This window comes from Arachis ipaensis, chromosome B5, assembly GCF_059453495.1.
Source record: "Arachis ipaensis isolate K30076 ecotype BB chromosome B5, ASM5945349v1, whole genome shotgun sequence".
NCBI lineage: Eukaryota > Viridiplantae > Streptophyta > Magnoliopsida > Fabales > Fabaceae > Arachis > Arachis ipaensis.
Genome location: NC_142440.1, coordinates 12192775 through 12204581, shown reverse-complemented (window position 1 = coordinate 12204581; position 11807 = coordinate 12192775). Strand labels below are relative to the sequence as shown.

At 33.5% G+C, this 11807-nt stretch overlaps 1 protein-coding gene across 2 annotated transcripts; it reads right to left on the bottom strand.

The window, feature by feature from the left end:
• Positions 1-4327: 4327 nt before the first annotated feature.
• On the bottom strand, positions 4328-8342 carry LOC107640152 (phosphatidylinositol/phosphatidylcholine transfer protein SFH12-like). 2 transcript variants are annotated; one of them, XM_021123038.2, is made up of 16 exons: positions 8255-8342; positions 8040-8182; positions 7756-7963; positions 7569-7668; positions 7224-7490; positions 7060-7137; positions 6839-6940; positions 6698-6747; positions 6501-6603; positions 6310-6381; positions 6160-6222; positions 6016-6078; positions 5699-5867; positions 4943-5520; positions 4776-4853; positions 4328-4677 (listed from the first exon to the last, which is right to left on the bottom strand). In XM_021123038.2, exons 2-16 carry the CDS (start codon positions 8065-8067, stop codon positions 4666-4668), a joined length of 1971 nt encoding a protein of 656 aa, XP_020978697.1. In that variant the 5' UTR covers positions 8068-8182; positions 8255-8342; the 3' UTR covers positions 4328-4665. The 2 variants fall into 2 exon arrangements, with proteins under 2 accessions (XP_020978697.1, XP_020978699.1); XM_021123040.2 differs by having other exon boundaries at positions 4332-4677; positions 4943-5100.
• Positions 8343-11807: the final 3465 nt, after the last annotated feature.

Sequence of the window (11807 nt, the reverse complement as noted above, 5' to 3'; positions counted from 1 at the left end):
AGGATTTTTTATTGTATTTTCATATTTTTTTATTTTTATATAATGTTATAAATTCTTTTTTCAATATTTTTTTAATAAATATAATTGAGTTATAAAATTTATTTGGTTCCTTCAAATAAAGTCTACTGCTTCTTATTTTTCATTATAAAATTGATATTTAATCTTAATTTTTTATATTTTTCTATTTTTTACTTTTATATAGGTTACTTTATACTTTTAATATTAATGTTTATATTTTTTAAATAGATATAAATTGAATTAAAATTTATTCTTTTTTCATGCTCATTTCTTATATTTACTATATAAATTAACATTTACTTCACACATTTTTTTTATTTCCTCTCGGATGATAATCGCATATTTCTTTCTCTTTCTTCCTCTCCATTTTTGTTAATTTTTTCACAACTATTTAAAGAATTTAGTTAATGACCATAATTTTTATTTTTATTTTTTAGTTTACTAAACATATTTATTAGGTGATTGTGTGATTGTATTAGTTAGTTTTTTCACTTTTTGTATAATTATATTTATTAGTTAGGTAATTTTTGTTGCTATATATATATATATATATATATATTCAACAATTTACATTTTTTTAATATCATTCAGTTATACTAATATTATTGAAAATACATATCGGCCACTACAAGAAGAAGTTGAATACCATCAAATTTACTGTCGGACTTTAGTGGTGGATTTACGGATGGATTTGACAATAAATTCGTCGGAAAAAAAAGTTACTATTAAATTCAATTTTTCGACAATAAATTTGCCAATAATATTTGGAGGAAAAAAATTGGCGTGATCATTACCACCGATAAATTTGACGGTAAATTTGCCCTAAATTAAAATCGCGAGCCCTCTCCTCTCATTTTGAAAGATTTACTCTTTCTCTCTACATCTCTCTCCCCCAAACTACCTTCGGCATCCCCCTTTGCCACGCCAGTGCCACCAATAGACTTCAAAGATCGCATGGACTCTTTGCTTCGCGTTCGTTGGTCGCTTTGTCGTCGTTGTTTTTGTTGCTCCTGCCATTGTCGCCGCTGCTGCTGCTCCCTGTGTTGCCGGAACTCTCTCCTTTCTTTCTCCAGGTAGGTTGTCCTCTTTCCTCTCCCTATTATTTTTTTGCAATTTATTTTAAAAAAAATCCTAATGCAGTCGGTTGGTCACTGCCCCTGCCATTATGTTAGAAAAGTCTTCTACGCCACTATTATCTCCGAATAACTCACTCACTAGTTAGTTTAGAGTAATTAAACCCTAAATTCTAATTTATTGTGTATGTCTTTGTTCTTGTTTTACTTTGATTTCGTTCTTATTGGATTTTAGAGTTTGTTCTGATTTTGTTTCTTTTTTTTGTTTATTCTAATTTAAAATGTAAAATTTATTCTAAGTTTATTATTTTATTTTTAATTTTAGAATTCTTGAATTCATTATTTTTTGTTCTAATTTTTATTCTGATTTGTTCTTAACTTTTCTGTTCCTAATTTTTGTAATTCTTTTTAATTTATAGGTCACAAACTAATAATTTTGGATGTTTTTATTTTCAATAAATAGAAACTGATCAAATTTAAAATATTTTTATTTTTTATAAAATGTGTTGAGGTGATTTGAGATTCTTTTAGTATTAAAAATATACGAATTTAAAATTTTTATTTGGGAGAAAAATGATAGAATTATAAATATAACAATAAAAGAGAATTTTTTGAGATTTGATTCACATTAAATTTAGAATTGATTTTTGGTATAATCTATGATGCGCAGACACTGACACGGACACAGATATGGGACACGACACGATGCGGGATACGCTGACACACGAATTTTAAAATCAGGATACGCATACATATAAAATATAAATTAATTTTTTAATTATTTTTAATGTCTTATTTTAATTATATCAAAATTTAAAATATTTTTTTTATTTTAATAAATAATAATATATACTATATCTAAATTTATTTCAAGAATATATATTAAAAATAAGACTGGATATACTGACACGTGATGATATTTAAGTGTGTTCAAACGTGTTCGGCAAAGAATTTTTATTTTTTTATTAAGACATTGTTGGATACAACAAGCATGCGTGTCGGACGAGTGTCGATGAATATTGTGTCTAAAATGTGTCCTACACACGAACATAACAACTCTATAAAGTATCTGTATTTTATAGGATATAATTAAATGAAAAAATATAATTATAAAAAAAATTAATTGTGTCAATTAACTTAAAGAGAGTAATTCACACTTTTTTATAAGTGTAAGTGTATTAATTATGTATTTTTATTTATTGGATACAATGTTTTGGTCTTTTGGATATGTAAGATTACTAGAATATATATCTCGAATATATATGCTATTATATGGTCAAGTCTCACATATAAGACTTGCCCATGTTCCATTCCACCACCTGCCTATTTTCATCGCACATTCAATAGAATGTTAGATATCTATGGTAGCTGAAATTTACCATTGAACATACTTACAAACTGCAATTCAATTGATTTTGCACTGCAAAGTGCAAACTTCTTATTAGTACGCACATCGAAATTGTTTGTTAGGTAAACGAGAAGTCGAGTAAATTCTTATAGAGGTCATTGAGATTGACGTCGTGCATTAAAATTGTCTATAAAATTTTAATTGCACCAATTACGTTTTTTAAATTGGAAAAATTGCATTATAGTAATTTTTGACCCGTTTTTCGTTAACGACACGCTGACGTGGCTTGATGATGTGGACATTTGGTGACACGTATTACCTCATGATTTGGCCACGTGTAATGGTATGATGACGTGTTGGTCAACGACACGTGGCATGCTGACGTGGATGAATATGCCACGTGTCACAATACTATTTTGTCACGTGTCACAATACTATTTTGCCACGTGTCGGATTATGCCATGTGTCGCAATGCTATTTGTCCACGTATCATCCATTATGTCATCGTTACATGTGCACCAAATTGGTCCCGTACTTTCCATCAAATGACTCATTTTAGTCCCTGAAATTGAATGTCGTGCACTAAATTAGTCCATTCATCAGTTTTTTCTCATTTTTTTATAAATTTAAAATTCTCATTATATATTTGAATACACTAATTTTAATTTTATCTTTTTACAAGTTATTTAAATACAAATATTTTTATAAAATATTTTCAAAATATTAGTTTAATTATACAATTTTTTTACAATATTTTATTAAAAGAATTATGTGACATATTGATATTGATTTAATAAAGAGTATAAGTTAAGAGTATAATAATATTCTTTAATACAATTTTTTTAATATTTAACACTTTAATAAATATTTTAGGAGTACTTGATAAGACACTTATTAACTAATATAAATTCATTATTCCCATCCATTATACTGTTGATTATAATAATTCATTTTATCTATAACTTTAGTTAGGCGACTTTTTCAGATATTACACTATTAATCAATATAAGTACTTATTGTAACCATGACTTGAACAATATTAAAACAGATACAAATAAACACAAGAGGCAATAATAAAATTTTGGTTTTAGTTAACATGTACTCTAATGATACAAGTTAACATTATTAATTAAAAATTTTATTATAAAATATGTATAATAAAAAATATAATTAAAATTAGTGTATAAAAAAATATTGAGAATTTTAAATTTATAAAAAAAATGAGAAAAAACTGATGAATGGACTAATTTAGTGCACGACATTCAATTTCAGGGACTAAAATAAGTCATTTGATGTAAAGTAAGGGACCAATTTGGTGCACATGTAACGATGACATAATGGATGACACGTGGACAATAGTATTGCGACACGTGACCTAATCTAACACATGTCAAAATAGTATTGTGACACGTGGCATATTCATCCACGTCAGCATGCCACGAGTCATTGACCGACACGTCATCATACCATTACACGTGGCCAAATCATGAGGTGACACGTATCACCAAATGTCCACGTCATCAAGTCACGTCAGCGCATCGTTAATGAAAAACAGGTCAGGAACTACTATGGTGCAATTTTTTCAATCTCAAGACATAATTGATACAATTGGAATGTACACGGCGTCAATTTCGGAGACTACTATGGGATTTACTCCGAGAAGTCACACATTTCATGGTATAAATCTTTGGTTAACTTGATCATCATTATTACCCGAGCTTAAGCCATTAATAACTGGATAGGAGTTAAATAATTAATAATTTTAGCTTTATAAATAGCGAAGCAGTTAATAAAACTTTGGTAAGGTTGATTGTTTCGTCTGAGGAAAATAAAGAGAAGAGGATGCACCAACAAAAGAAGTAGCAATATAGCTCCTTTGGGTGTTGGATTCTCATAAAAACTTACTTACACATACTCTATAATTTTATTTGCACTAGATACTGATTCCTGTACGGATAAAACAGGGGGTGCATGCAAACTAACGCCCCATATATATGTACATAGAGAGCAAGTCCTATCCTATCAGAGGCCAAGAGTACTGGTTATATTTGCATAATTCATATATTGAGCATATCCACTTTCTTGTTTTGTACATTTTGTGGTTCACATGTTCAACATCATTTATGTAACATGGCATCTGTGAAGTTCTACTGATGACTGAGAGTGAGAGAGAGAGAGAGACAGACAGAAACATCATCCGATCCTCATGATTTTCTCCTCTTCCGCTCAAAAGAATATCTGCATTACAGAATTAATAGATAAAGAAAGAAAGCAAGTTTTGATCAACATAATAGCCAGCATGCATGAATGCATGCACATAAAGTAGGTGAACATACCATCTTCTTCTTCTTTCTCTTCTTCTTCTCAATGTAAGCAGAGAGCTCCTCTTGCTTGCTGAGTGAATCCTCCAATTGCTGAAAGATTAAAGAAGATGGATGAGACAGCAAAAAGAGAGAAGTGAAGATGCACGGATTATGTTAAACGAATGGTGAGCAGTGAGTACCTTCTTGGTTTCCATGAGTTGTTTCTCAAGGTTGTCGGCGCGGGAGATAGCGGAGTTGAGCAACTGCTCCTTCTCAGGGGGCAAGGCAGCAGACTTTTGGTTCATGTTGTGCATTCTCTCTTCCAACTCAGCCATCCGCTTCATCACAGTGGTGAACTCTGCAGTAGAGAGGGCAGTTGGGGGATCAGGCAAATCGTCAGAGGGGACCTTCTCATCAAGAGACGGGACCACCCCAACATTACATACATCACGATCATGATGATCATGATCATTATCATTATGAGAAGGAGAAGAAGAATGAGGGATATGGGTTTTCCCATTAAATTCATGAGTAGTAGAAGATTGGATTTTTTGTGATGAAGAAATGATGGTGTTGTTGGCATGAGTAGTAGTAGTAGTCTTAGAAGAACAAGAAGCAGAGGCAGTGAGTTGCTTTGGCATGTTTTGTGTCACCCTGGCCATGGTGAAGATTCCCATTACAAAGGCCATCAGGCCATTCAAAACCTTGGAATTTTCTTTTCCGTGAATCTTGCTCATATCAACATCCATGGCACCAGGGGCGCATTCTCCTCCTTCATCTAGATACCAGTTGAACGCGTAATTACTATTCGGAAGTGCATTCTTTCTTTCTTTCACATTTTTTTTTTCATTTTGGCATTGACACATCTAGTACTATAAACCTTTTCCACTCACATACATTTATACAACACAAATAAAACAAGACCATTACTGTTGATTTGATCTACTAATATGTACCTTTAGATGCTGTAGTTTTGTCAACTTTGTCAATCTTTTTTGTCACTGTTTTGTCAATCACGGGGATAATGTCCTCATGCTTCTTGGTTTTAACCGCAACCACAAGAGCCTGCTGTGTCGTTTTTGCTTGAGCAGCCTGGCTCTCTTGGACCTTTTTATTCGCTGCGGCCTGTGTTAGAAATAAGGCAACAGCAGATGATGATGATGATGATGATGATGATAGACACATGTATGATCGTCTGACTCTGACATAATGTTCTATTTTAGTTTTGATTGAATAGTTAAGTTTGGATGAACTCTGATATTCATTAACATACCTTATCACTAAGTGAAGAAACTTGTTTGGTGAGAGCCGCTTCCCCCTTGAAACTCTTGTTTCCCTAATCATGGAAATAGAAATTAGTTCGAAAAAATTTGAGTAATGACAGAAAACACTTATCATGAGAATGATATCAACATACCTTATCACTAAGTGAAGAGGCTTGTTTGCTGAGACTTCCCAACCTGGACATAGGCTTGGATTCCTAACAATAATGCTCACTAATCACTTCAAAACCTCACCAATAACGGAAATCATCAAACTTAATTAACAGAATGATAAGCTATCTTACCTCCACATGTTTCTCCTCCTCAGCTTGAGACCCTTTCCCTTTCGAACATTTGTGATCACCATTTTGAACCATCTACAATTCAAGTAGTTTAGAAGACATAAACATGTAAGACATTATTGTAGCCTAAAAGGCTAAAATCATAATGGAGATGCTAAAGAAGGAATAAAGAGGTAATTGTATGTTAAGCCCACCTTCATTATTTCTGGATCCTTCCATGGACCCTTATCAGAACGCATACAACCTCCTTCAACTCCAGGACAGGTACAACTGCCTCCTAAAAACTCAGGCAATTGACTGGCAAAGTAAAAAAAAAAAAAAAATTTGTCATAACTAAGAACCTTCTTGTTAGTTGTTACAACAATAATACTGAATCTATTCATGAACTTACTTTGCATCGATTATTTCAAGCAATTTAGTATCATACTTGTTACCAAGAACCTGCAGATGAATTACAAGTTTCAGTTACCTGGTTCTACCTATTTTTCATGAGAAATACAAGAGGATTTAAGATAAAGTTCTGTATGCTCACATGGATTTTCGCTGTAGTCTTAGGGTCAAGGAAGGATTTTACAGTGTTCCACAAAATTCTAAACCCGGAACCTGCATTGATGATGAACATGCGATTCAAGGTCTGCAGTGAAGCAACCAATTTCATGACATTACTCGGCAATCCACAACAAAAACATTTCTTTTTCTTTATCTTTTTTCACGATTATAACCGTTATGGAAAGAAAAAGAAGAAGAAAATACCTCTGGATAGTTGTCACCGTCAATCTGCTGAAGGCGAGTGACAAGTTCCCTAGCATTCTTGTTGAAGTTTTTAAGACCCTGCAGTACACATACAACAAGAGAATTTTAGCCATCTTTTTACTATTGAAGTTTTTAAGGATGAGTATTGATCTCAGCATGCATACCACTCCTTGGACATCAAGGATTGTTGTACTTTGGTCGATTTGCTTCCTTGCAGCAATGGAGCAAGCTGGAAACTTGATATCAAAAGTCTTCTCAAACTCTTGGACATGGTACTTGATGTAACGATCCATGGTTGTGACTTGCATCAGCTTGGTGGCATCCACTTGTCCCAATCTTTCTATATACACAGGACGTCCATCTTTGTCCACTCCATGGTGTCCATGCGGATAATACTTAATCACTTCATTGATTTCCTTGAATTCAAACTCCTATACAACAACACACCCTAACTCAAACTAATAATTAATCATAACAACATGCCATACCTAAGGAATTCAAAACAATACCTCTACAATAGTGTCTGAACCAAATTCCTTCCTCCACTTGAGCATGTTAGACCACATTAGCTTTGTTTTCTCGATATCAAATTTCCTCGCCTTGAGGAATCTAAATGAAAAAAACATTTAGTGTAATAAGAAACGTAACGTTGCAAGATTTGATTCAGAGGAAGAAGAAAAAGAAAAGGGAAAAAACCTAAGCATCATGTGATAATCATCGTGCTTTGCAGGAAGTAGTTCATCCAAGATAAGAGCTTGGCGGAACTCGTCGACATGTTTCATCTCCTCCTCATCGTGGACGTCCTCAATTTCAATGGACATAACCTTGCTGCTCCGCCTGCCCTTTTTCGTCAGAGAATTCCTCAGCCCGTTTGATGCATTCATGGCTTTCTTCCTCATAGAGTCTACCATACACGGGATCAAATAAATCACAAAAATACATGAAATAAATGAAAGCAAGTAAGGTTTGTTGTTAATTACTCGTCCGGGGGGAGTTGGGTCCAGACATGGTGCCGCTTGTGCTTGGTTTCTTTTCGGGAGATGAATGTATGTAAATTGGAGGGAAGAATGATTCAAGCACTCATATCATTCAGGGCAGATATACCTGATCCTAACTGCCCTGCCTGCATGCATCCACGCATATAAGAAAACAGATGAAGAAGGAATCATAATATGCAGATCATCTAATTGATTACCTGTTGAAGCTTGAACAGATTGAATGAAAAGTTATTACAGACAAGAAAGTTGTTTCAATGATACATTATCCCTTCTCCTCAAAATAGCGCCACTTTTAGAAATATTATTGTTAAGAGACAGTGAGGCGCCATTCACAATTCTCACCACCAATTCTCTTACCGTCAATCTCTCTTCATTTTATTTCATAATTAGCAAATACCATATAACAAATTAAAGTCACACCTTCCAACAAAATCAAATGTTTATGTCACTCTCATTATCATATCATATAATATAAATCCCTCCTCTTCTTTCACTTTAACGTCTCACTAACTACAATCAACCGTCTTATTTACAATATATGTATCCTTACTATTTATGAAACATCCAGTTTAATTTCCATTATTCTGCTTATTTTAAGATGTTAACAAATCAAGGTAATCTTATAATTTATTTGTTCGCCAAAACAACAGTAATTATTCTCCGGAAATAAAATGAATCATGTTAGAACTTGTCAAGTAATAAAATTAAATGAGATCGATAGCAGCACTACTATTTGATCTTCACTATATATCACGTGAATTGCTACGTTGAATGATTCATATAAAAGCACAGCATACAATAATAATAATTAAGTAACGCACACTGCAGATCTCAACCTTGCTAGATGGTTTACCAACATAGTCAAACTTGTACAGGTGATTAGACGAGGATGGATCCGTTTGAAGTGGAAGCAAGGCGCGTCTCAGGTCTTGATTCCAAGTCATAGGTTTCAAACTTGGATACAGTTATACGCGGCAAAAAGAGAAAGAGAAGCTCCCATTTCTGGATTGTACATGGATAGAATTATAGAAATAGAAATAGATGGATTAGTTATTCAAAAATTTATTCGTACACCAAAATTAGCTATCGATATATTTATGTATAAGTACACGTGTGATTTAATTTATTTTTAATATATATCTATATTTAAATATATATTTTATATTTGTGACTGACTTTGATAGATAATTTTAGTGTACATATAACATAGTCGTTATTTATTTAATTTTATGTTTCTGAAAACACTAACAACCAAGGATGTTATAATTGGAGGGAAAATGTACGTATACAAAAATTGAATGCTGTCACCATTGATTGCAATTGACAAAGAACACCATTTATATTATTTTAAGGAAAAGTATAGGTAAACAATGAAAATATTAAACAATGTAAATAATAGATATATCGGATGTTTATTTTACTAGTGTACGGATGGTTATTTTAATATTAAATTTAGAGGGTTAATTTGGAGGTGTAGTGTGTTTTTATTTGATTGGTAGTTGTTCATATTGTTCAACAAAGTCATTGTCCCCCTAGCATTCCCCTTATTTTAATTGTAACTTTGGGGTTTTTTTTTCCTCGCCTTTGTGAGGTCCAAGCCCAACATTTTGGGGTGTATTCTTGCACCCTAGTGTCACAACCCTAATTCAGATTTTGGAAGTCATTTGAGAGAAAGAGAGTAGCCACCAAAGAGAGAAAGAGAAGGGAAAAATAGAATTTCTGTTTTTGCCCAAAGTAGTAAATTTCAAATGGCAGTTTCTCAGTTGTTCACCGTTAGATCGGCTTGAAATTTAAACTGTGTGTTCCTATCATCTTGTTCTTCATTCTGGTCGGTGGAGATGTTGATTGAAAATTTGCAGTGAGAGAAATTAGGTTTCCCATTTTTACACAGAGCAGCAATTTTGGAACGGCAGTTTCTCATTCTTTCACCGTTGGATCAACGTGAAATTTGGACTGTAGATTCTTCACATCTTGTTCTTCATTCTGAACTATGAAGATTTTAATTGGAGGTCGGCAGAGGGAGAAATTGACTTCGATAGCAGCTCTATTTTTTTGGGTATATTTCATCTTCTTGCTTCTAATTTGTAAGCTTTGGTGCTTTAATGTTTTGGCTGGTTATATGCACTTTTTTTGTGCTTTTTTTGAGACTCTCTTGTACCTCATTTGATTATAGTGGAGCTATTTCATTGGTCTGGACGACTCGTGGTTTTTACCTCTCACATTGAGGGGGTTTTCCACGTTAAAATCTCGGTGTGTTCTTATTATTGCTTTACTTGCTATATTTGCTTGTTATAGTTGCTGTCATATTGTGTTGTAAGTGCTTCTATATTGTTCTTGTGTTGGACATTTGTGTCATTTCCGCTACTAGGCTCTTTCATACTGGCATTAGAGCTTGTTGGTATTTTTTTGGGCTTGTGATTTTATGAACAATGAAAGCTAATACTAATACTAGTAGGATGATCACTCTTAATGGTCCTAATTATGATTTGTTGAAGTCAAAAATGGAAGATTTGCTTTATGTCAAGAATTTTCATCAACCAATTTTTGGTACAGAGAAGCCTAATGATAAATCTGATGATGATTGGACTTTGTTGCATAGACAAGTCTGTGGATATATTAGGCAGTGAGTTGATGATAATGTGTTGAACCATATTATTGGAGAGACACATGTCGGACTCTTTGGATTAAGCTTGAACAATTGTATGCTCGAAAAATTGGGAATAACAAGATGTTTTTGATCAAGCAGTTGTTGGCTTTGAAGTATACAGATGGGATATCAATGACAGATCACTTGAATAATTTCCAAGGAATTATGAATCAGTTATCTTCCATGGGTATCAAGTTTGATGAAGAGGTTCAAGGATTGTTACTTCTTGGCTCCTTACCAGACTCGTGGGAAATTCTCAGAATGTCATTGTCCAATTCTGCTCCTGATGGTGTAATCTCTATGGATCTTGCCAAGAGCAGTATTTTGAATGAAGAGATGAGAAGAAAGTCACAAGGTATATCGACTACACATTCAGATGTTCTTGTTTCTGAGTCTATGGGGAGAAGCAAAAGTCGAGGTCCTAAAAGTAGAGATCAAAGTAGAAGCAAGTCTCGAGGAAAGTATAAGAATATTGAGTGTCATCATTGTGGTCAAAAGGGACATGTGAAGAAATTTTGTTGGCAGCTAAAGAAGGAGAAAGCAAAGGCAAGTAAAGACAAGAGCACAAATAAAGATGATGGTAGCAAGGAAGACAAGGTTAATGTAACTCATGATGATTTTCTTGTTGTTGAAGAGTTTGAATCTGTTAACCTTGTTGATAATAGCACTAGTTGGGTGATTGATAGTGGTGCTTCTATTCATGTTACATCTAGGAGGGATTTGTTTACATCTTATACTCCTGGTGATTTTGGTGATGTGAAAATGGCTCATCAAGGTGTTGCAAAATGTGCCGGTGTTGGACAGGTTTGCTTGGAAACCTCCAACGTTTCCAAGTTGAGTTTGAAGCGTGTGAAGCATGTTCCAGATATTCGGTTGAACTTACTTTCTGTTGGTAAGTTGTGTGATGAAGACTTGGATAGTTCATTCTCTCGTGATAGTTGGAAGCTCACCAAGGGTTCCATGGTTGTTGCTAGAGGTACTCGACACTCTACTCTTTATTTAACTCAAGTAAAGATTGTGAAAGATGTTGTTAATGCTGCTGAGTTTGTTGATGAAACTGATTTATGGCATAAGAGATTATGTCATATGAGTGAGAAAGGTAT

Bases quoted from the DNA above. Each gene is read 5' to 3' on its own strand.
- LOC107640152 (XM_021123038.2), bottom strand. From the start codon at position 8,067: ATGTCTGGACCCAACTCCCCCCGGACGA. The intron at 7,491-7,568 runs GTATTGTTTTGA...GTTGTTGTATAG, and splicing joins GTTCAGACACTATTGTAGAG to GAGTTTGAATTCAAGGAAAT. The intron at 6,223-6,309 runs GTAAGATAGCTT...CATTATTGTTAG, and splicing joins AGGAGGAGAAACATGTGGAG to GAATCCAAGCCTATGTCCAG.